The sequence below is a fragment of the Perca fluviatilis genome, chromosome 11, assembly GCF_010015445.1.
Source record: "Perca fluviatilis chromosome 11, GENO_Pfluv_1.0, whole genome shotgun sequence".
Lineage (NCBI taxonomy): Eukaryota > Metazoa > Chordata > Actinopteri > Perciformes > Percidae > Perca > Perca fluviatilis.
In genome coordinates this window covers 1,352,686-1,377,564 of record NC_053122.1, presented here as the reverse complement: position 1 = coordinate 1,377,564, position 24,879 = coordinate 1,352,686, and the positions used below count along the sequence as shown (strand labels likewise).

The 24,879-nt window shown below is 44.3% G+C and overlaps 1 protein-coding gene and 1 long non-coding RNA gene across 3 annotated transcripts in view; both read left to right on the top strand.

The window, feature by feature from the left end:
- dhx9 (DEAH (Asp-Glu-Ala-His) box helicase 9) overlaps positions 1-24,543 on the top strand; it is a 37,517-nt gene extending 12,974 nt beyond the window's left edge. The window contains 19 exon segments of the mRNA XM_039816052.1: positions 493-684; positions 1,198-1,339; positions 2,157-2,239; positions 2,750-2,906; positions 6,385-6,488; positions 9,612-9,825; positions 10,951-11,045; positions 13,685-13,758; positions 14,830-14,982; positions 15,080-15,240; positions 16,987-17,098; positions 17,196-17,357; positions 19,308-19,435; positions 20,349-20,578; positions 21,267-21,382; positions 22,810-23,010; positions 23,643-23,748; positions 23,751-23,903; positions 23,905-24,543. Of these exon segments, the coding sequence (XP_039671986.1) occupies positions 493-684; positions 1,198-1,339; positions 2,157-2,239; positions 2,750-2,906; positions 6,385-6,488; positions 9,612-9,825; positions 10,951-11,045; positions 13,685-13,758; positions 14,830-14,982; positions 15,080-15,240; positions 16,987-17,098; positions 17,196-17,357; positions 19,308-19,435; positions 20,349-20,578; positions 21,267-21,382; positions 22,810-23,010; positions 23,643-23,748; positions 23,751-23,903; positions 23,905-23,979 (2,658 nt within the window). The 3' untranslated portion in view covers positions 23,980-24,543.
- Positions 3,940-4,710, top strand: LOC120568021. 2 transcript variants are annotated; one of them, XR_005640649.1, is made up of 3 exons: positions 3,940-4,029; positions 4,099-4,234; positions 4,403-4,710. It is a non-coding gene; the product is annotated as an uncharacterized LOC120568021 (long non-coding RNA). The 2 variants fall into 2 exon arrangements; XR_005640650.1 differs by having other exon boundaries at positions 4,562-4,586.
- Positions 24,544-24,879: the final 336 nt, after the last annotated feature.

Sequence of the window (24,879 nt, the reverse complement as noted above, 5' to 3'; positions counted from 1 at the left end):
TGTGGATGTTTTAGGTCTTAAAGCTGGTGCTGTGTGAAGGGTTAGGGTCAGGTTCTTTAACGCTGATCTGTGGATGTTTTAGGTCTTAAAGCTGGTGCTGTGTGAAGGGTTAGGGTCAGGTTCTTTAACGCTGATCTGTGGATGTTTTAGGTCCTAAAGCTGGTGCTGTGTGAAGGGTTAGGGTCAGGTTCTTTAACGCTGATCTGTGGATGTTTTAGGTCTTAAAGCTGGTGCTGTGTGAAGGGTTAGGGTCAGGTTCTTTAACGCTGATCTGTGGATGTTTTAGGTCCTAAAGCTGGTGCTGTGTGAAGGGTTAGGGTCAGGTTCTTTAACGCTGATCTGTGGATGTTTTAGGTCCTAAAGCTGGTGCTGTGTGAAGGGTTAGGGTCAGGTTCTTTAACGCTGATCTGTGGATGTTTTAGGTCCTAAAGCTGGTGCTGTGTGAAGGGTTAGGGTCAGGTTCTTTAACGCTGATCTGTGGATGTGTTTCAGATCCTGGGGGAGCGCGAGCAGCTGCCAGTCAAACAGTTTGAGGAGGAGATCATGGCCGCCGTGGAGAACAACGCCGTAGTGATCATCAGAGGAGCCACGGGCTGCGGTAAAACCACCCAGGTCCCTCAGTACATCCTGGACAGCTTCATTAAGAGAGGCAAAGCCTCCGACTGCAACATCGTGGTCACCCAGGTAACGGAACCAGGCCGAAAACAAACAGCCAAGTTACAAGTTTTATTCATTTGTTTTACCTAAAAAGATCCATTTCTCTGTTTGTTCATCTCACTTCAATTGTATTGCTGCAAAATCAGATTGTCAAGCAGACAGACTGACCAACACATATATCATAAAAGATCCATACTTGGCGTCTGAGTATCGATACATTATTGCCACAGAAAATATTGCGATACTATGCTGTATCGATTTCCCCCCCCCCACCCCTAATAGACAAGTAAAATGACACAACCACTATTCCAGATTATGACAACTGGCAGGTTGATGGCATGAGAAAAACATAACCCAAGGACCATACGCAGTAGACACAGGTGAAAGTGCATATAGACACACATTAGAACGCATCAACAACACATAAGCATTAAGACAAACTTTTGGGGAAATGCCTGAATACTTCTTCCACCAGCTGAGATGACCGTTGACTGACGCTCAGCTGCCCGTTGATGTGTGTTTCCTGTTTCCTCCCTGCAGCCCAGAAGGATCAGCGCCGTGTCGGTGGCCGAGCGAGTCGCCTACGAGAGAGCCGAGGACATCGGGAAGAGCTGCGGCTACAGCGTCCGCTTTGAGTCCATCCTGCCTCGGCCGCACGCCAGCGTCCTCTTCTGCACCGTCGGTACGTAAACAGACTCCCAACGGCAGCGCCGATTCTCACCAGGGGTTACGATTTAAACCGGATTATCATCGAGATAGGAAAGGATCGATACTGGGCTGAAGATTTATAGTGACTCAAATGAGTGTGTGTGTGTGTGTGTGTGTGTGTGTGTGTGTGTGTGTGTGTGTGTGTGTGTGTGTGTGTGTGTGTGTGTGTGTGTGTGTGTGTGTGTGTGTGTGTGTGTGTGTGTGTGTGTGTGTGTGTGTGTGTGTGTGTGTGTGTGTGTGTGTGTGTGTGTCGCACTTCAGCCTCTTGTGGCACAAATGTGCATTACAACAACAAACAAAAATGTTTTCACCCATTTACACAGATGAAATCTTTGTGTGTGTGTGTCTCTCTTTGTGTGTGTGTGTTTGTGTGTGTGTCTGTGTGTGTGTGTGTGTGTGTCTCTTTGTGTGTCGGCAGGATATTGATATGTGTGTTGGTTGTGTGTGTGTCTCTTTGTGCGCGTGTGTGTCTCTTTGTGTGTCAGCAGGATAGTGATATGTGTGTTGGTTGCGTGTGTGTGTCTCTGTGTGTCGGCAGGATATTGATGTGTGTGTGTGTGTCTCTTTGTGCGTGTGTGTGGGCAGGATATTGATGGATGTGTGTGTGTGTGTGTGTGTGTGTGTGTGTGTGTGTGTGTGTCTCTTTGTGCGTGTGTGTGGGCAGGATATTGATGTGTGTGTGTGTGGGCAGGATATTGATGGATGTGTGTGTGTGTGTGTGTGTGTGTGTGTGTGTCTCTTTGTGCGTGTGTGTGGGCAGGATATTGATGTGTGTGTGTTTTTTGTTTCAGGCGTCTTGCTGCGGAAGCTTGAAGCAGGAATCCGAGGCATCAGTCACGTTATCGTTGATGAGATCCACGAGAGAGACATCAACGTGAGTTCACACGTTACACAGATCCCAAAACGTTTCCATATCGGTTCCAATACCGTGACATCGATACAGCTTCCTGAACAGAACTTTTTTTGATACAGATTTGATAAAATCCATTTTAACAAAAAAGAAATTACAACATTACGGCACAAATCTTTTAGTTGTGTTTCTCTCTGTGTAACTTTAGACAGCCAATCCCAAACATTATTAGATCTTGGTAGAAGCATGCTACGTGCTGATTGGCTCACTGACCCTGATGAGATTCTTAGTTGTTGAAGTATGGTATTGAATGACGAGGCTTTTTTCGATACTCGATACAAAGGAGGCAATTATTTCGGTGCCTAAAAAGTGTTGAATTTGGTACCCAGCCCTACTGTTAAAGTGTTGTGTGTTGTCTGACCCTGTGTGTGTGTGTGTGTGTGTGTGTGTGTGTGTGTGTGTGTGTGTGTGTGTGTGTGTGTGTGTGTGTGTGTGTGTGTGTGTGTGTGTGTGTGTGTGTGTGTGTGTGTGTAGACTGACTTCCTGATGGTGGTCCTCCGAGACGTGATCCAGGCTTACCCGGAGGTCCGCGTCATCCTCATGTCGGCCACCATCGACACCACCATGTTTAAAGAATACTTCTTCAACGCTCCCATCATCGAGGTGTTCGGACGCACCTTCTCTGTCCAAGGTACCTCCCACATCTCTCACCTTCTCTGTCCAAGGTACCTCCCACATCTCTCACCTTCTCTGTCCAAGGTACCTCCCACATCTCTCACCTTCTCTGTCCAAGGTACCTCCCACATCTCTCACCTTCTCTGTCCAAGGTACCTCCCACATCTCTCACCTTCTCTGTCCAAGGTACCTCCCACATCCCTCACCTTCTCTGTCCAAGGTACCTCCCACATCTCTCACCTTCTCTGTCCAAGGTACCTCCCACATCTCTCACCTTCTCTGTCCAAGGTACCTCCCACATCTCTCACCTTCTCTGTCCAAGGTACCTCCCACATCCCTCACCTTCTCTGTCCAAGGTACCTCCCACATCTCCCACCTTCTCTGTCCAAGGTACCTCCCACATCTCTCACCTTCTCTGTCCAAGGTACCTCCCACATCTCTCACCTTCTCTGTCCAAGGTACTTCCCACATCTCTACCTTCTCTGTCCAAGGTACCTCCCACATCTCTCACCTTCTCTGTCCGCGGTACCTCCCACATCCCTCACCTTCTCTGTCCAAGGTACCTCCCACATCTCTCTACCTTCTCTGTCCAAGGTACCTCCCACATCCCTCACCTTCTCTGTCCAAGGTACCTCCCACATCTCTCACCTTCTTGTCCAAGTACCTCCCACATCTCTCACCTTCTCTGTCCAAGGTTACCTCCCACATCTTCACCTTCTCTGTCCAAGGTACCTCCCACATCTTCACCTTCTCTGTCCAAGGTACCTCCCATATCTCACCTTCTTTGTCCAACATCTCTCTCATTCTCTGTCCAAGGTACCTCCCACATCTTCACCTTCTCTGTCCAAGGTACCTCCCACATCTTACTTCTCTGTCCAAGGTACCTCCCACATTCTCACCTTCTCTGTCCAAGGTACCTCCCACATCTCTCACCTTCTCTGTCCAAGGTACCTCCCACATCTCTCACCTTCTCTGTCCAACATCTCTCACCTTCTCTGTCCAAGGTACCTCCACATCTCTCACTTTCTCTGTCCAAGGTACCTCCCACATCTCTCAACTTCTCTGTCCAAGGTACCTCCCACATCCCTCACCTTCTCTGTCCAAGGTACCTCCCACATCCCTCACCTTCTCTGTCCAAGGTACCTCCCACATCCCTCACCTTCTTCTATCTATGGGAGGTCGCAGATTCCTCAAATAAACTGTCCAAGGTACCTCCCACATCCCTCACCTTCTCTGTCCAAGGTACCTCCCACATCTCTCACCTTCTCTGTCCAAGGTACCTCCCACATCTCTCACCTTCTCTGTCCAAGGTACCTCCCACATCTCTCACCTTCTCTGTCCAAGGTACCTCCCATCCCTCACCTTCTCTGTCCAAGGTACCTCCCAATCCCTCACACTTCTCTGTCCAAGGTACCTCCCACATCCCTCACCTTCTCTGTCCAAGGTACCTCCCACATCCCTCACCTTCTCTGTCCAAGGTACCTCCCACATCCCTCACCTTCTCTGTCCAAGGTACCTCCCACATCTCTCACCTTCTCTGTCCAAGGTACCTCCCACATCTCTCACCTTCTCTGTCCAAGGTACCTCCCACATCTCTCACCTTCTCTGTCCAAGGTACCTCCCACATCCCTCACCTTCTCTGTCCAACATCTCTCACCTTCTCTGTCCAAGGTACCTCCCACATCTCTCACCTTCTATTCTTGTATTTCACCTTTACTTTTCACAGCTCCCAGTATGGCGTTGTTAGCTCCGGGGAGGCTTGTTTGTTGTGAAGATAAACTCGTTAAGTGCGTACGTGTGTGTGTGTGTGTGTGTGTGTGTGTGTGTGTGTGTGTGTGTGTGTGTGTGTGTGTGTGTGTGTGTGTGTGTGTGTGTGTGTTAGTCTAACGTGTGTGTGTGTGTGTGTGTGTGTGTGTGTTAGCTAAGGTGTGTGTGTGTGTGTTAGTTACGTGTGTGTGTGTTAGTCTAACGTGTGTGTGTTTTTTTCTGTGTGCGTGTGCGTGCTGCGGTGTGTGTGTGGTTTTGTGTGTTAGTTAAAGGTGGTACGGCGTTTACAAAACCCACAGTTCGGTTCATATCACGGTTTTATGGTCACGGTTTTCGGTTCTCGGCGGGTTTTGTTATTTTTTTTAATTTTTAACACCCAGAAATATACTTAACCGTATTTTTTATATATATATATATATATATATATATATATATATATATATATATATATATATATATATATATATATATATATATATAGCTTAATTATCCACAATAAAGGATACATTATTAAATAATAGTTATATCTGGAATCAGGCACAAACTGAATTTGACTTTATGCCCATTATTGGGACCATCTCTGAGGAAAGCGAGGTGAGATGTTGATACAGCAAGAGGGAAGACTGTGATGATTTCAACAAGCTTTTCATTTATTTAGCAAAAAAAGTAGAATATGTATTGCCATCTACAGGAACTTATGTGCCTATTTAGCACACGAAGATTGAATTATTACAGAATATCAATTGAAATAACTTGCATTTATCATACTGCCAACTTCAGTGTAGCTCTTACAAAAATGTTATACCTTTAAAAGAAAAAGAGAGGAACTCTTAAAGCTCCGTCTTTTGAATAAGTCAGAATACGTTAAACATAAAAAAGCATTATATCATTTAAAAAATAATAAGGAAAGAATAAAACTACTCTGGCTGAGTTTTCCAAGTAACCTTACCAAAAAGGCTCAGGATGCTGCAAATGTTGGTATAATATGAAAATAGTTGGTGGATTTAAGACAAAAAATAATACTTTATTGAATAAATCAAATTTGAACATGTCTGTCAGTGGCTGGTTGATCTTTAGCCTACAGTGTTACCTGGCCTGTCTGGGACACATTTATACGGTTTGATAAAGTATTTATTGGACTTTAACTTATCATTGCACTTACAATAACGAGCGTAGCTGTCCTCAATTTAGGTCCTTGTGTACGTCTCCTCTCTGTTTTTTCCTGCATCCAACTTGTGTGTTTGTGTGTGTGCGTGCGTCAGTCGCGGGGGGAACGTAGTGGCCCCGCCCGCTGCAGAGCCGATAGGATTGAAACAGCAGGGCTGCGCTTCAGCTGCGTTTAGAGTGGGGGAAAAAAGTTACAGCGTACATTGATGTTAAAATGTATACAGGTTGGCAGGACGGTCTGAAATGTTTTGCACGGTCTTTCGCTCTACGTTTTATTGGTAACTTGTCCACACCTTCTGCTTTTGCGCGAAAGGGAAACACACTGTCTCATACGGGCAGCTGACAGGAACGAGGACACATTGCACATGCGTCGAACCGTGCGGCTCAGATGTTTTTTCATGAACCGTACCACCCCTAGTGTTAGTCTAACGTGTGTGTTTGTCTGTAGTTTTGGGAAGAGAGAGTTTGGCAATACTGGTGAAGCAAGAAAGGGAGAGACGAGAGAGAGAGATTTGCCAATTTAAGCCCTGGTTGTAACTCATTCTTTGCATTAAAAACAGAGTATTTCCTGGAGGATTCCATCCAGATGACCAACTTCGTCCCTCCGCCGATGGACCGCAAGAGGAAGGATAAAGACGAGGAAGGAGGAGGAGGAGAGGATGATGTAAGCAACCTTTCTTCTGCTGCCACTGTAAAGAAAACTCTCTCTGCACAGTAGGGCTGTGCGATATGGCCTACAAAAAAGAATCTCTGATTTTTTTCACAAAACTTTCCCCGGTGCCATCAGGGAAACACTTATTGAACCCTGAGTTCTCAGTTTTCCTGGTCAGCTTTTGTAGCGATTTGGTACATTCGTGACCCAACTAGGGATGTAACGATTACCGGTGTAACGGTAAACCAGGATAAAAATGTTGACGATAACATTTAGCATTTTCATTTAAAATATCATTATTATCACGGTGGATTACCACGGTGTGGAAACCGTGTGTTTAATCCTTCCCAGCTTCATCCGAGTCTCCTGAAGTTGCCGTGCAGGCGCACTGCGTAGCCTACAATGTGTGTTTCTTAGTCAGGCGCACTGCGTAGCCCAGAGATCTTCAGAGTCACTGCACGGGGGCCTTCAAATTATTGTCAATTTTTGAATGTTTTTTTTTTTCAAAAATGTAATGTCTTAACATGAATCCAACATATTATTAGTGAATATAAATCCCCACTGATAAGCTTACTGGCCTATAGGTAAGGATGTCACTAAGGCTATCCACAGATCCAGTTCATCCTAAGGATTCACTGTGCCACATGTACATTAAAACTTAAAAAAATGTATAATGTCATGCCAACAATTATTTTAATAGCTTACTATTTTATGCACTAAAAAGTAGGCATGTAACGATTCACTGAACTCGCGATGCAAGACGATTCACGATGCTGGTTTCACGATACGATTTTATCACGATTTTTTTTGTACAAAATGAGATTTAAGAAAGATAAATGAAAAAGTTTCCTTTTATTATTTTATTCTCACTCGGACAAAATGCTGCACATTTCTTTAACCATCTCCCACTCACTGGTTATCACATGGGCTGTGACCGTACGATAACTCTGGGTAGCCCTGGAGGTCCAGCCGTCGGTTGTAATTGATACACTATATGCTTTTCTGAGGGTCTCAATTACCTTAGATTTTGTTTCCCTGTAAAGCGCTGGCATGACAGTCTGGCTAAAGTGGGGGCGTGATGGGATGGTGTATTTGGGCTCCAATTTGTTGACAAGTAGCTTAAATCCTTCATTTTCTACGACAAAACGACCTCATATCTTTTGCCATGAAAACGCCGATACACCTTGTGATCTCTTTGGCTCTCGCACTCGTCGCCGCGAGCGGGGCTGCAAATCCGCCGGTCAGTGTGGTTTGGCCCACTAACAGGTTTTTACGTGCAGACGGCGGTGACTGGAGCTTCTCACTGTGGTGACGGTTTGTATGCTGCATCATGTTTGTTGTGCTATTGGTGTATATTAACATCTTCTTGCAGTATCTGCACACAGTTTTTGTTTTGTCCGTTACCACCTCACCTTTTTCATTTTTAGTCTTCGGAAAGCCAAAATGCCGCCACACGTCCGATTTTAATGAGTTTGGGGCATCCTCAATATCAACGTCATCTACACTTGCCGCCGCCATTTTTGCTTCTGTTAAAAGCTACGGCTTGTTCGCTGCTGTCACGCCTGTAAAGCGAGGTCAGAATATAGGCTACTGCTTCAGTGCCCCCTGCTGTTTAAAATGTGTATCGCGATTCTTTTAACATCTCAACCGACACAAATCGTCACATATTTTCATCGATTTTCAACCGGCTCGGAGTGCATCGTTACATCCCTACTAAAAAGGTATGTACAAAGGCTTTAGGCCGCCATACACGTTATTGTAGGCCCAGTTTATTATGCAACTTCATTTTATACAATATATGTAGTAGGGGGTCCCTGATCCAACTCTCTTTCAGTTAAGGGGTCCTTGGCTTAAAAAACGTTGACGATCCCTGGCGTAGCCTATAACGTAGGGCTGCACAATTAATCAAATTTTAACCACGATCACGAACCTCCATGAGCCAATCAGAGTTGTTTTCTGCACCACGCAGCTTAGTTTCTAGATGTAGGCAGTCACAGAGGACAGAGTAACGTGAGGAAAACTCTACAACAGGTAGCAGTCGGTCATAAGTCGTCACAAGGTTTACCAGTAACGCAACATTTAGTCCCGTCTGTTTTGTTTTTCAGACAACAGCAGTGACCATAGTGCTAGTTTGTGTCTTTTAGCTCATATCTTTAGCTGCAGACTGTTTGACGTCCCGCTGTTGGAATCCTATAGTGAAATACAGTCACACTACACTGTTTAGCAGTCAGCATTTTAGCCGTGTTTTAATCCAGTTACTAGTGTGGCTAACGGTAGGCTAACGTTAGCTGCAGAACGTGCAGGAAAAAAGTTGCTGCTAAAGGCATTGAACACACTTTTAAAAAATACCGCAGTAATACCGAAAACCGTGATACTTTTGGTCACTATAACCGTGAGGTTACATTTTCATACCGTTACATCCCAGACCCAACGGTAACTTTTTTCCAGCTTCATGTAGTAAAAGGAAGGAGTTTTTTTATGCTTTTTTTCCGTAACTTTTTTCAGCGTTTCTTTAAAAACTTTTTTTAAATGTTTTTGTCTATCTTTTGTGTATATTCAACCGGGTGCAGAGCTTGGTCTGGACTTTGAGAGCCCCTGATATAGTAAATAGTGAGTGAGTGAATGAGGGAACGGTTTCCAACACAGCTAATCCATCCATCCATTAGGGGTGGGAATCACCAGAGACCTCACGATACGATATCATCCCGATACTTAGGTCACGATACGATATTATTGCAATTTTAAACATATTGCAATATTCTGCGATATATTGCAATGTATTACATTTTTCCAACTTTTCCATTTCAAATGATGTCCCCAAAAGGACAATTTTGTCAACATCTTATCTAAAAAGATACATTTCTCTGTTTGTTCATCTCACTTCAATTATATTGCTACGAAATGGGATTGTCAAGCAAACAAACTGACCAACACATATGTTATAAAAGATCGATACTTGGCGTCTGAGTATCGATACAGTAACGCCACGAAAAATATCGCGATACTATGCTGTATCGATTTTTTTCCCCCACCCCTACCATCCATCTTTGTCCGCTTATCCTAACACAGCTAATGTTTGTTAAAAAAGTGGAGTCCAGAGTGTGAGTTGTTTCTCTTCTTCCTGTGTGTGTGCAGACGAACTGTAATCAGATCTGCGGGCCGGACTACTCGGCGGAGACGAAGCGTTCGATGGCTCAGATCAGCGAGAAGGAGACGTCCTTCGAGCTGGTGGAGGCTCTGCTGAGGTACATCGAGACGCTGCAGGTAGCCGGCGCCGTTCTGATCTTCCTGCCCGGCTGGAACCTCATCTACTCCATGCAGAGACACCTGGAGACCAACCCGCACTTTGGTACGTTGGCACGGCAACGGTAGCGACTCTGAAGAAATAGTCACGTTTATAACCGCTCACAGTTCATTCTCCACATCCAGCTTCATGAGTCATATAGGGTCGTCACGATTCTCCAAATCCTCAATTCGATTACATGGCCAAAATCACACTAATTTCGAACTTTGAAATCAAAATGGCAGACTTCCTGTTGGGTTTAGGGTATGGCTCCAATTAAGTTTTTTGTACATCTTGACATGTTACATATGTGTACCAAGTTTCGTGAGTCTACGTTAAACGCACTGCAGGGGCTCAATTTTTTTTAACTTTCTAGGGGGCGCTAGCAAGCCATTTTTGTGCGCCTATTCCAGAAACCCTTAAAATACGTACATTTTCACCAGACTTGATGCGACCGCCAAATTTGGTGAGTTTTTGAATATGTTAAGCCCCTCAAAAAGGCAATTCATTTGCCTTACTAATAATTCCTTCAGTTTCAATAGGGCCTTCGCCTCTGTCGGCGGTCGGGCCCTAAAAAAACAATTGAATGGAATGGAAATTGATTTATTTGAAACTGGGACAATGCACAAACTAACATCAAACTTGTTAAACAATAGAATATGTGTTGGGCCAGGTTATAGCAACAACTGCTAATTTCCTCCTGTAGTCCCTGGGCATGTATGACAAATAAAAAAAAAACAACTGCCGTAGCTGTATCCAATCTAGCCTCAACCGTTTTTTTTTACCCTTGTGTTGTCTTCCCGTGCAACTTTAAAATTCAAACGTTTTGCTCGTCTTTTTCAACCCTTTTGTCGCTTTCCCCCTGATGTTTTTGTCATTTTTCTCCACTTTTTAAAATTTTGTTACACAATGTTCTTGTTGATTTCTTTTTATCTGCGCCTTTGATGTTTTTGTGGGCTTTTTCCAACATTTTTGTAAATCTTTTTCAGCGTTTTTATAATTTGTTTTTCATCTGCATTGTAGGGAACAATCCACTTTATTTTTATTTTTTTATTATATATTTTATTATTGGTTAAAACATTTTTTTTTTTTTTTAAATGGGTCAAATTTGACCCGAGGACAACAGGAGGGTTATCTTCTTTCTGCTTTTGTTTTTCTTGATCTTTTTCTTTATGTGTGATTTGTTTCCAGGAAGTAACCGGTACCGAATCCTGCCGCTCCACTCACAGATCCCCCGAGAGGAGCAGAGGATGGTGTTTGAACCGGTTCCCGACAACATCAGGAAGGTCAGAGGCTAAAAGATTAGAAACCACTTTCCCCACACGTGTTAAACTCGCTCACAGAAAGAACAACTACACTGCTACCTTTTCATTTTTAACCATCTCTGTCCACACAAGAGTTTTAACTCCAGCAGCAGAACTAAATGTGCATCCATATTAAAGCGTGTAACTCTCGCCAAAATGCAACCTAGGGTCTTTTTGTGAATGTACCCGAGTCAAACTTAAAAGCGTAAAAGCATATTTAGGACGGAAACGCCACTTTTAAGATTGACCGTATTCTAGTTTTTCGGTCAAATGGCCTTTTGAATGGGAGTGCTAGGGGCACTTTTTATGCTAGCCTCAAAATAGCTATTTTTTGTTGTTTCTGAAAACATTTTAAGAGAGAAATAGGCCATACAGTTGCTGAATCTGTCTTCATTTCAGCTCAACAAAGGTCAGTTTAAAAGATTTTCATCAGATTTTGAGAGACTCTAGTCACCTCATCCTGCTCCCCATCTCCTGGTGAGTCCCGACTGTCCTGCCGCTGACTGAACATGTCAGGTCGGCCAAAATGAACGCCGACGGCACGGGACACACCAACAGACTCACGTCACTGACCTCGCCAGACTGTCCTACGACCGATAATCAGCCGTGTGTGTCAGCACCTTTAGGCTACGAAAACGTGCACGCAGGCTGAAATTCAACCGTGCTGTTTTATCGAGATAAAGCTATAAACTGAAGGACACTCTGCTAGCTGCTGGGCTAATGTGCAACGGTAAACCCTGCAGCTGTAATGTTAATGTGTCTACCTCAGCTGAGAACGGAGAGATGTCTTTGCCTTCCCTCCCGTGTATAGGGCTGGGTACCGAACGTCGATACTTTTATGGTATCAAAAAAAATACTCCAGTCCTATGAGTATCGAAAAATTCTTTATCTTTCGGTGCCAAATTTCAGTTCCAAAAGCGTCTGAGCGCGTAAGTGCAAGCTCATCTGTCCTCTCTGCATACTGACACAGAGCGGAGCTCCGACACACACACACACACACACACACACACACACACACACACACACACACACACACACACACACACACACACACACACACACACACACACACACACACACACACACACACTCACACACTCACACACACACACACACACACGGAGAGGTGTGGACAGAGTAAACTGTCTGCAGTGTTGTTGAAGTCACAGAGAGTCACGGTTGGTTTCATGTGTGGTTACAGTTTTTCATAACTTGACCCAGACAGCGTTTGCTGCGATATGATATTAATCTATGGATATTAATGGCGAGGTGATATTAATGGCGAGCCGACAGCAGTCGCAGTGCTGTTGACGTTCCACTTCCTCTTACAAGCGGCCACAACGGTGGTTTCTCTGCCCTGATGACTGACTGACAGGCTGAGCTTGCAAGGCAAGGCAACTTTATTAATGTTACTCTGAGTGAGCAGTTTTACCAGAATTTTTAAATTCTGATAACTGTTTTGATTCACAATTAAGGTGGAAAATAAAAGCTTTGTGTTTAATGTATTTTTGTTGATGTTGAAATGGATTTTAAAACATATTGTATCGAAAAAAGTCATTTCGTTAGGAATCTGTATCGAAACTGAGGTATTGAAATTGGCCCCGGATGGAAAGATTCTGAACGACACCCAGCCCTGCCCGTGTATGTTGTTATGTGTCATGGAACATTGCACTCCCCAACTCGCCAAAGGTCGGTTTTGCTCCATCTTTTGATAAGTTTAGTTTAGAAAACCTTGAATCCATGTAAGACACGATATCATCAGACACAATCCATGTCATTAAACACAACGTGGCCGTGCACACGTGCAGGCCAATGCTTTTTTGCGGCGATGACGGTGACGAGCTCAGACCCGCGGTAGGCGTCACGTGACCGCGGTATTGCGGTAACCGTCCCAGCCCTACTCTCCTCTCTGTTACGTTGCATTCGGAGAGCGACTCGTTTTGACTGGCGAGATAGCGGCGAGCGGAAACAACAACTGCTAACGTGAGTTGTTCAAAACCTTTTTTTAAGTAAACTCTGTGAACACAAACAATGTTGTCAATGCTTTCATTAAGGTGCAGAGCCCCTGCTGATACTTGGAGCAAAGTCTCATGTTATGTCGAGCCTTCTTAGTGTTTTAAAAATAGTGATTTTGATGCGATCATAGTAGTGCCCCTAGCTCTCCCATTCAAATGGCCATTTGACCCAAAAATTCAAAAGAAGACCCTAGGTTACATATTGGCGAGAGTTACGCTTTAACAAGTCTGACATCACATATCCAACTTTTTCCTCCTAAAATATTCAAAGTTATTTTTTTCCTCAAATAATTAGCTTTTTTTCTCAAAATGTTCGACTTTTTTCTCTCAAAATATTCAACTTTTATTTGCTAAATATTTGACTTGGACAGCGTTAGTTCCAGTAGCCGAACTAATCTGTGTCCATATTAACATATTGATATTTTAAATATGTATGTTTGCACAAAGCAGTTATAGCACCAAAAAACTGCCTTTGTTTTCAGCTCCGCTGCGTCTCTCTGTTTACATTTCCTATTAAATAATCCGGCATCGTTCAGGCTTTAGTTAGTTAGAGGGAAACCGTTGTTGTGATTTAAACATGGTGATGAAAATGTGTTTAATCTGCAGGTAATTCTGTCCACCAACATCGCAGAGACGAGCATCACCATCAACGACGTCGTCTACGTCATCGACTCCTGCAAGTAAGTCTGTCGGACTGTCAGAGTTTGACTTTACGTCCCAGTTTAAACATCCAACTCTTCTGACCACAGACTTAACGGACGTAGCAGCAGTAACTACACATATTGGTTTGAGGACTGCCGTTTTCAAGCCCCGAGTTTGGAAATTTATCCTTCTCCATCTTGATGGCTTTTGTGTGCAACTATTATATCTTTTTGTTTTATTCTCTGAGGTGCCAGTCAAAGTTTTACAGTCAACACACGGAAACTTGTTTTTGGAGCCAGTGGAGTCTCCCCCTGCTGGAAGTTAGAGAGAATGCAGCTTTAAGGAGTCTCCCCCTGCTGGAAGTTAGAGAGAAAGCAGCTTTAAGGAGTCTCCCCCTGCTGGAAGTTAGAGAGAATGCAGCTTTAAGGAGACTCTCCCTGCTGGAAGTTAGAGAGAATGCAGCTTTAAGTAGTCTCCCCCCTGCTGGACGTTAGAGAGAAAGCAGCTTTAAGGAGTCTCCCCTGCTGGAAGTTAGAGAGAATGCAGCTTTAAGGAGTCTCCCCTGCTGGAAGTTATAGAGAATGCAGCTTTAAGTAGTCTCCCCTGCTGGAAGTTAGAGAGAATGCAGCTTTAAGGAGTCTCCCCCTGCTGGAAGTTAGAGAGAATGCAGCTTTAAGGAGTCTCCCCCTGCTGGAAGTTAGAGAGAATGCAGCTTTAAGGAGTCTCCCCCTGCTGGACGTTAGAGAGAATGCAGCTTTAAGGAGTCTCCCCCTGCTGGACGTTAGAGAGAATACAGCTTTAAGGAGTCTCCCCCTGCTGGACGTTAGAGAGAATGCAGCTTTAAGGAGTCTCCCCTGCTGGACGTTAGAGAGAATACAGCTTTAAGGAGTCTCCCCCTGCTGGACGTTAGAGAGAAAGCAGCTTTAAGGAGTCTCCCCCTGCTGGACGTTAGAGAGAAAGCAGCTTTAAGGAGTCTCCCCCTGCTGGAAGTTAGAGAGAATACAGCTTTAAGGAGTCTCCCCCTGCTGGAAGTTAGAGAGAATACAGCTTTAAGGAGCTTTAGTGTTGGCTTCACTGTTTTATTTTTGGTGTGTCTGTTGTCCTGACAGGCAGAAGGTGAAGCTCTTCACCTCCCACAACAACATGACCAACTACGCCACCGTCTGGGCCTCCAAAACCAACCTGGAGCAGAGGAAAGGCCGAGCCGGCCGAGTGCGAGCCGGATTCTGCTTCCACCTCTGCAGCCGCGCTCGATTCGAGAAGTAGGACTTCCCCCGCTACACCTCGCCACATCTCCTCAGTCTGCGTCAGACCGTCGTGTCCAACAGATGTGTGTTTGTGTGTTTTGTGTCTCTGCAGGCTGGAGACTCACATGACTCCAGAGATCTTCAGGACGCCGCTGCATGAAGTCGCTCTGAGCATCAAACTGCTGAGACTCGGCGCCATCGGACACTTCCTGTCCAAGGCCATCGAGCCACCGCCGCTGGACGCCGTCATCGAGGCCGAACACACTCTGAGAGGTACACAACTCAGAGACACACACAAAGAAACTCAGAGACACACATATAGAAACTCAGACACACACACACAAAGAAACTCAGAGACACACACACACAAACTCAGAGACACACACACACAAAGAAACTCCGAGACACACACACAAAGAAACTCAGAGACACACATATAGAAACTCAGACACACACACACACAAAGAAACTCAGAGACACACATATAGAAACTCAGACACACACAAAGAAACTCAGAGACACACATATAGAAACTCAGAGACACACACACACAAAGAAACTCAGAGACACACATATAGAAACTCAGACACACACACACACAAAGAAACTCAGAGACACACATATAGAAACTCAGAGACACACACACAAAGAAACTCAGAGACACACATATAGAAACTCAGAGACACACACAAAGAAACTCGGAGACACACATATAGAAACTCAGAGACACACATATAGAAACTCAGACACACACAAAGAAACTCAGAGACACACATATAGAAACTCAGACACACACAAAGAAACTCGGAGACACACATATAGAAACTCAGAGACACACACACAAAGAAACTCAGAGACACACATATAGAAACTCAGAGACACACACACAAAGAAACTCAGAGACACACACACAAAGAAACTCAGAGACACACACAAAGAAACTCAGAGACACACATATAGAAACTCAGACACACACAAAGAAACACAGAGACACACATATAGAAACTCAGAGACACACACACAAAGAAACTCAGAGACACACATATAGAAACTCAGACACACACACACTCAGAGACGCACACACTCAGAGACACACACACACACACACAAACTCAGAGACACACACACACACTCAGAGACACACACACAGACACACACACACACACAAAAACTCAGACATGCACAGACACACACACACAAAAACTCACATATAGAAACTCAGAGACACACACACACACACAAACTGAAAGACATGCACACAAACTCTGAGACACACACACACACACAAACTGAAAGACATGCACACACAAACTCAGAGACACACACAAACTGAAAGACATGCACACAAACTCAGAGATGCGCACACACAAACTGAAAGACATGCACACAAAATCAGAGACACACACACAAACTCAGACACACACACACACACACAAATTCAGAGACACACATAGAAACTCAGACACACACAAACTCAGAGACACGCACACAGAAACTGCTCTGTGTATTCAGGCTTGAATATGTACGGGGGACCTTTTGAAATTGAGCGACTTACTGCCGCGTTCGATGCTAACTTCAAACTCTGCCATTTCGTTGATCTCTTCTGCTGTTCTCTCGCTTCTTGTTCCTTCTGTACGACATCTATTGCCGAAAGAGACTACCGGTAAAGTAGTGAAGATTCGAGAAGTAGGACTTCCCCGCTAAAAAAAACAACTTGGGTGGCCGGTGAAAAGATGGCAGCGATACCATCTCCCAAAATTACCATGCTTTTGGTCTAAATTTGGGTCTGGTAACCGTACATTATCTGAAAAGCTGCAGCCGTCGAGGCTTTAGTGATCATGTTTTCATCTAAAGTGGATATGGAAAAACAACAGACGAAACCTATATCTGTTTGTACACATTACAGAATTGTTATGGTTCTCCATTACTGACATTTTAATGTGTCTCTCTCTCTCTCTCTCTCTCTCTCTCTCTCTCTCTCTCTCTCTCTCTCTCTCTGTGTGTGTGTGTCTCTCTCAGAGCTGGACGCCCTGGACACTAACGATGAACTGACTCCTCTGGGGAGGATTCTGGCTAAGCTGCCCATCGAGCCACGACTGGGGAAGATGATGATCATGGGCTGCATCTTCCAGTCAGTTTCTCTCCCTTCCTCTTCTCCTCCTCTTCCATCAGATCAATCCCCTGCCATCCTGTTAACCTTCTGATAATAACCCTGTGTCTCCCTGTAGTGTTGGAGATGCCATGTGCACCATCTCAGCCGCCTCCTGTTTCCCCGAGCCTTTCATCAGCGAGGGCAAACGTCTCGGCTTCGTGCACAGGAACTTCTCCGGCAGCCGCTTCTCGGACCACGTGGCTCTGCTGTCCGTCTTCCAGGCCTGGGACGACGTCAGGTCCGTGTAACGTTGTGTGTTTTCACTCTGGCTCTGGTTAGTTCACTACAGATCAGAAGAAAGTCCCTGTGAAGGGCTAGGCCTCCTGCACACTGGCTGCGTGGCGTGTCCGTTTTTATTTTGGCTCCCATGGTAACAGGTTAGAGCGTGCACACTGCCTGCATAACACCTACGTCTCAGGCACGGCTCGAGCCATGCCGAAAACGCGCCCATGCCTAGAAATAGGACCGACGCCTATTTATCATGCGACACGCAAGCGTATTAAAGATGTTTATACAGTACAGGCCAAAAGTTTGGACACACCTTCTCATTCAATGCGTTTCCTTTTTATTTTCATGACTATTTACATTGTAGATTCTCACTGAAGGCATCAAAACTATGAATGAACACATATGGAATTATGTACTTAACAAAAAAGTGTGAAATAACTGAAAACATGTCTTATATTTTAGATTCTTCAAAGTAGCCACCCTTTGCTTTTTTATTAATAAGGGAAAAAATTCCACTAATGAACCCTGACAAAGCACACCTGTGAAGGTAAAACCATTTCAGGTGACTACCTCATGAAGCTCATTGAGAGAACACCAAGGGTTTGCAGAGTTATCACAAAAAGCAAAGGGTGGCTACTTTGAAGAATCTAAAATATAAGACATGTTTTCAGTTATTTCACACTTTTTTGTTAAGTACATAATTCCATATGTGTTCATTCATAGTTTTGATGCCTTCAGGGAGAATCTACAATGTAAATAGTCATGAAAATAAAAAGGAAACACATTGAATGAGAAGGTGTGTCCAAACTTTTGGCCTGTACTGTATGTCATTTAGACACAAATACGTAAGGGTTAATGCCCGACGAGGTGTCCACTGTCAGGTATTAATGGACGACGGCGAGGCGTGAACCGAAGTCCATTAATACCTGACAATGGACACCTCGAAGGGCATTAACCCGCTTATACCATGGTCACTTGCCAAATAACACATTTTTAAAACATTAGTTCATATTTTAATTAGTTTTACAATCGAAATCTAAAGTTTATCCAAATAATAACTCGGTTTCCCTGGTTACGCCTGACGGTTTGACTAATACCTGGAACAATCATTCCCATCCATCAGGTTCTTATGCAATGCAAACGTTGTTGTCTCCACCAGGAATTAGGAAGGACCTTAGATACGACTTGCCTCCCTTAGCAACCGGAGATATTTATATAGTCCGCTCAGCTGATAGAACCCTTCAGTTTAGCTACGTGCCAGAAAGCTAACGCTATGCTAGCAAGATCCAAAGTCAATAACATTGTGTACAGTTGGCAATCAGTAAAAATAATTTGACAGTATGTTGAACAACAAGACAAGCTAGCTAATCAGAATCGAGTATTCACCCAGACCATGGTATAAATATTAATAAATGACATTTTGATGTTTGAAAGTCTCTAGGTTTGGACATAAATGCAGATATAAATGTGTAGTTTAAAAAAATAACAATGAATAATTATCGATTTTCTAATATGTCACCTGTCAATACAGAATGAAATATTCTGGAGCCTATTGTGCCGTCAATACTGCCGACGTTGTCTTTGCAGTAATCTAATCAGTATATATTTATATTTAACATGAAGTATACTACTATCAACCCTATCAATGGGAAACATCCATGTGTCCAGACAAGGCTAGCAGCAGCAGCGCCGCATCAGACACCTTTCTGGTGGGTAAAGACGTAGAAAACGCCACGCAGCCGCCACACAACTGACACGCAACAGACACGCCACACTCACACCAGGCAGGCAGTGTGCAGCCAGCCTTAGTGTTAGGGTCAAGCCATGACAAACAGACTGTAATGTGCCAACTACTAGGTGAAGAAGACCGATGTTAAAGGGTAACTACCGTTTTTTGGACCCTATTTTTCTGTTTTTGTGTACATTCATGAACCCCGTGTGTTTTTGTGTTCCTGTTCAGGATTAGCGGCGAGGACGCAGAAATTCGTTTCTGTGAACACAAACGTCTCAACATGTCGACTCTGAGGATGACCTGGGAGGCCAAAGTCCAGCTGAAGGAGATCCTGGTCAACTCTGGATTCCCTGAAGGTACCTGAACGCACCTCAGCAGAAACATTGTGCCTGTTGAAGCATCTCTGTCCTATGTTTGCTTTTTGTGATGTCCTTTCCTGGAGTATCTTCAAATTCTTCATATCCCTAAATAACAGTACAGCATAAACTAAAAGGTTATGCAAGTCAATGACCCATAATAATTAATAAAAGTATTGAAAATGTGTCATAAATTTTAAAATAAATATACAAAAATCGTATGTTTTTATCAGATTTTTACAAAATAAACACAAAACATTGATCAAAAACATTTCTAAATTAGAAACCTGGCCGGGTGTAAAAGCGTTTCATCTGCAGTAGAAGTAGTGTCACGTAGTTTTGCACCGGGCGCCACGTAATGTGATGACATCATCACGAGCGTATGTGATGACGTGAAAGACAGAAACCGTAGCATTATAAAGGCCAGGCAGACTTATTTGAAGTTGTGGAACGAGTATATCCCTCTCTCTCTCATCAACGTGCTTTCTTGTTAAAGACACCCATGGCGGCCTCTTTCCAGATATGACGTCTATAAGCAATCTAGCAAGACAAAACTATTAAAATGAAAGTCAAAGTGACCACATAGAGACAGAAAACAACCACATAAAAATGCAAAATGATGACACAGTGCAGAAAGAAACAACACTCTAGCTGTGATGGGCTTGAGTCAGACTTTAGTCAGAATTAAAGAAAGAACGCTCTAGCTGTTGTGGTTTTTATCTTAGATCATTTTAAACAGAATCATGTTAACAACAACCTCCTGTGGAAATGTAGCGGGGGCCGGTTCTCTTAAGGTTAAATAATCTGTCCTCCTGCGTGATTAACAACAACCTTCTGTGGAAATGTAGCGGGGGCCGGTTCTCTTAAGGTTAAATAATCTGTCCTCATGCGTCCCCCCCCCTCTCCCCGTCAGAGTGTCTGCTGACTCAGATGTTCAACACGGTCGGACCGGACAACAGCCTGGACGTGGTGGTTTCTCTGCTGACCTACGGCTCCTACCCCAACGTGTGCTTCCACAAAGAGAAGAGGAAGATCCTAACCACCGAGGGGCGCAACGCCCTCATCCACAAGTCCTCCGTTAACTGCCCCTTCAGCAGCCACGACATGACCTACCCCTCGCCCTTCTTCGTCTTCAGCGAGAAGGTAAGAAGAGCCCATCCGAGCAGGGAATTATTAGAGCAGGGAACAACTAAATAAAGAAGTGTTTCTCCTACCATTGTTTTGGGGGGGGCAGCCCCAAAACAAAGCTGTTTTCACACATACAGGCAATACGCTTCTCGTTCCTCGTCTTAAAAGTTCACTTTATTTTAACTTTAGTCGCGCAACCTTGCCCCTATTTCCACTTTGCTGAGTAACAAACATTAATGTCCCATTGTCTCGTGAATGTAGCATAACTGTAGCAAGCTCCTTCGTAGTAACAGAGACACACACACACACACACACACAGAGACAGCCACATATAGGCTACAATTACCACAGTTTTTCGTCTTTCTATTGGAGAGAGAGTTGAGAGGAGAAGGATGGCATGGAGAAATGCACATCTGTATGAATGGATCAGGCACATATCTACGCCTCGCGGGGCTTACGTGCCCGGTGTGTTTTTACTGTAATGCGGCGACGAAAGTTAAGTTTTGGCATCGAAGCGAGTGGTTGAGTTTAGGAAAAAGGTCGTGGTTTGGATTAAAACACTCCCAAGGAACACACATTTCCTGGGTGAAAGTCTTGTGTCCCCCCCAACTATATATATACATTTTCCAGCTCTCGTGGAAAATGCGGTGTGTGTTGATGAGCAAACAGCCGTGTTGTTGTTGAACATGTTTGTGTGTTTCAGATTCGGACCCGAGCGATCTCGGCTAAAGGGATGACTCTGGTCAGTCCTCTGCAGCTGCTGCTGTTCGCCTGCAAGAAGATCAGCTCTGACGGAGAAATCGTGGAGCTGGATGACTGGTGAGAATCCACACGCTACAGTCTGACGTAGAGCTGGAGATATCTGTTACTCTGCTCAGTCTTAAAGCTTTAGGGTCCTATTTTAACGATCTAACAGATGGGAGCAGGTGCATTTGCTGTTTAAACGACATGGGCACTGGACGGGAAACTGACAACTGGGTCAGTCTACTAGCAAAGAAACTTGCGTCGGGCTTTACACTGGGTGATAGATAGGGTCCTTAGTGTGTTACTTTTTTTTATATTAATGGATGTCCTTTGGAAAATGAGTTGATAGAAAGCTAATCAACACAGTTGCATTCAGGGCTTTAAATTCAATTTTTCGATCACATGGCTAGTAGATTTTTAAAGTTACCAGCCAATCAAACTTTCCACTAGCCACATTTTAGTTTTTTGTTTTTCCTAACTGATTTAAATTTTTGCGCCATTCGGGTTCATTTTCTCTGTTTCAGTGTAGCTCGCAATGACACCACACACGCTAGGCACGTAGCCAGCGGTTGTACGACACATCACGACATAGTGTTCATGGGAAGTGTAGGATTAGTGCTACAGGCAGTGTTGCCAGATTAAGAGTGGGTTTCCAAGCCAAACGTACACACACAGAACCGTCCAAATTCCTGACTTGTCGCATCGTTCCTGCAGCTGGCCGATTCAAACAGACGCATGTTGTTTGCTTCATTCATCGCCAGCCAACTTGGCTCGTAGCTTTACAGTCCGGTCAGGTTACTTTATTGGTACCTGTAGGTAAACTAGGTAGAGGCTGGACATCCTTAAAACTTTGTAGACAACCACATAACATGCAACACACAAAACATTAAAACATATAAAACAGACAGTAGAACATGGATAAGAAACCGTACATGACCACATTGACACAGTGTCACCCAAAGTTAATTTTTACCTGCATTTGGTGGGTTAGCAGTAGCTGTCCTCGACTAAAGAAATTCTTAGTCGACTAACACTTATACAATTTTGTCGACTAATCGATTAGTTGATTGAATTGAGAGGTGGTTAAGACTAGAAAAGCACAAGATAAATGTAGTTAATTAACCATCTGTAAAACTGAGTTTCTCCACAATTAATCCTGCAAAAGCACCACTTTAAATCTTGTGTTTACCATAAATGTGCTCAGAAGTTTCTTGGAAATAAGTAATTAAGCATGAATAAGCATAAAAAAATGACTAATCAACTAAAGAAATCTTAGTCGACTAAGACCAAAACGACCGATTAGTCGACTAATCGACTAAGAGGTGGCAGCCCTATCAATTTAAAGCCCTGGTTACATTTATTTATTTTCACTTTGCATGGATAATATTGGCTCGTGGATCATTGAAAGGATGTACCGATCCAGATGGATGTATTGTTACACCTCTAGTTCAGTGTCCCCGAGGAAGTGAGTGATGACCTTTCTTTGACAATAACGTGTGCAGGATCAAACTGCGGATTCCTCACGAGGTGGCGGGTGGCATCGCAGCCCTGCGGGCCGGACTGGAGGCGCTGGTGGTGGAAGTGACCAAAGACCCAGAATACATCCGACAGATGGACCCGACCAATCAGCAGCTGCTGAACCTCATCAGACTCACATCCAAACCTTCAGCTGCTGGACTCAACCTGATGGCCAACACCCAGAGGTACACACACACACACACACACACACACACAGACACACACACACACACACACACACAGACACAGACACAGACACACGCTGCCGGGACGGGACGCTTGGCGTCAATGCCAGCACTGATAGGGGGATCTGTGACATACTAAATCTTTGGCTAAATAGCAACCTCTTCTAAAATCCTGCTGGTTCTGTGGTGTGTAAATGTGATGCCTGTTGAGCGCCACAGAAGCATCAATTAAGGCCATCAATTACGCCTACACTCTACCCGACCGGCTGGACTCGACAGACCGGGAGCTGTATGTTTCTTTATTCCATTAGTCATGTCTGATGCTGTTTTCATGCTGAATGACTTATTTCCAAGAAACGTACGAGCTCATCTCTGGTAAACACAAGAATTAAAGTGGTGCTTTTAGCATGACTCTTTGTGGAGAAACTCAGATTTACAGATCTGTCGATTAAATCAACTAATGGATTAGTCGATACAATTGAATGAGTGTTAGTCGACTAAGAAGTTCTTCAATCGAGCACATGTATATTCCCTAGTGTATATTCGACATTAGAATATCCGTTGACTGGCCTACTTAGGTCAGTTCCACCAGATTCAGTGTACCAACGGTTCTCCGTTCTGTCTCTGCACAGGATGGGTGACGGTCCCCGACCTCCGAAGATGGCACGCATGGATGGAGGCGGCAGCGGGGGCTACCGAGGAGGAGGGGGCGGCTACAGAGGAGGAGGGGGATATGGGGGGGAGGAGGAGGAGGGTACAGAGGGGGAGGTGGGTACAGGGGGAGGAGGGGATATGGGGGAGGAGGTTATAGAGGGGGTGGCGGTTACAGAGGAGGAGGAGGAGGAGGGTATGGAGGAGGTGGGGGAGGCTACAGAGGAGGAGGAGGGTATGGAGGAGGGGGGAGGAGGGTACAGGGGAGGAGGAGGGGGAGGAGGAGGAGGGGGGGGAGGGTACAGGGGAGGTTATTAACGATTCGTTGTCATTGTTCTCTAGAAAAGACGAGTCAATCTGATCTGGATACAGAGGCAAAGCCCCTTCCTGTGTCCACCACGGGACTTTATTTCAGTCACAAATGTGAACGGGGAGACACACAATGTTTAGATCACGTTTGAATTGAGCCACGAATTACACATCGGATGTTTGTCAGTTTAGTTTTGTGGGGGTGTTACAGTAGGTAACGTTACTCTCACCTTCTTTCTCTTCCCGGCTGATAGAAAGATGCTGATAGAACAGCATGTGAGATAACGGTACACAGTATGTTTTTCTGAAATAAGGTCCCATGGGGTCCACCAGAAGGACAGGGACTTCACCTCTCTCTGTCTTCTGAAGTTTAGTGAGGCCACAAATCTTCCTCTCTGTCGTTGTTGAGAGGACAAAATGTTTGTCCTCATCTGGGCCAAGATAACACTCCTCTCTTCTGTCAGCTGTTGAAACCAACGTGTTAGTTTGTGTTTGATTACATTTGATTGTATGTCTGTATTTATGGTTTTATGTGTAACTGCATTCTGCAATAAACTTGACATTTACAGCTGATGGCTCACACCAAAATATTATTATTATTACTTTTTGGCCAGTATTATCTTCTTCTTCCTAAGAAGTCCATTTTCCCATGCAGAAAAAAAATCACCAAACTTTGCCCACAGGTCCAGTCCTGTTCCAGACGTAATCAGTGTGATTTGTGTGCTGATAGTCCTGATGGTGACGCTACAGCAGCCATCTACAATTCTAAACTTTAAAAATTCATAACAAATCAACCGTACATGCTACAATGTCAAACTATATCCCCAATAGGGCAGAAACTTTGCTCTGCTTTTACCCAGTGGCAATTTCAAAGTCCGTCACTGTATTTTCTTTTTTAAACTGCAAAAC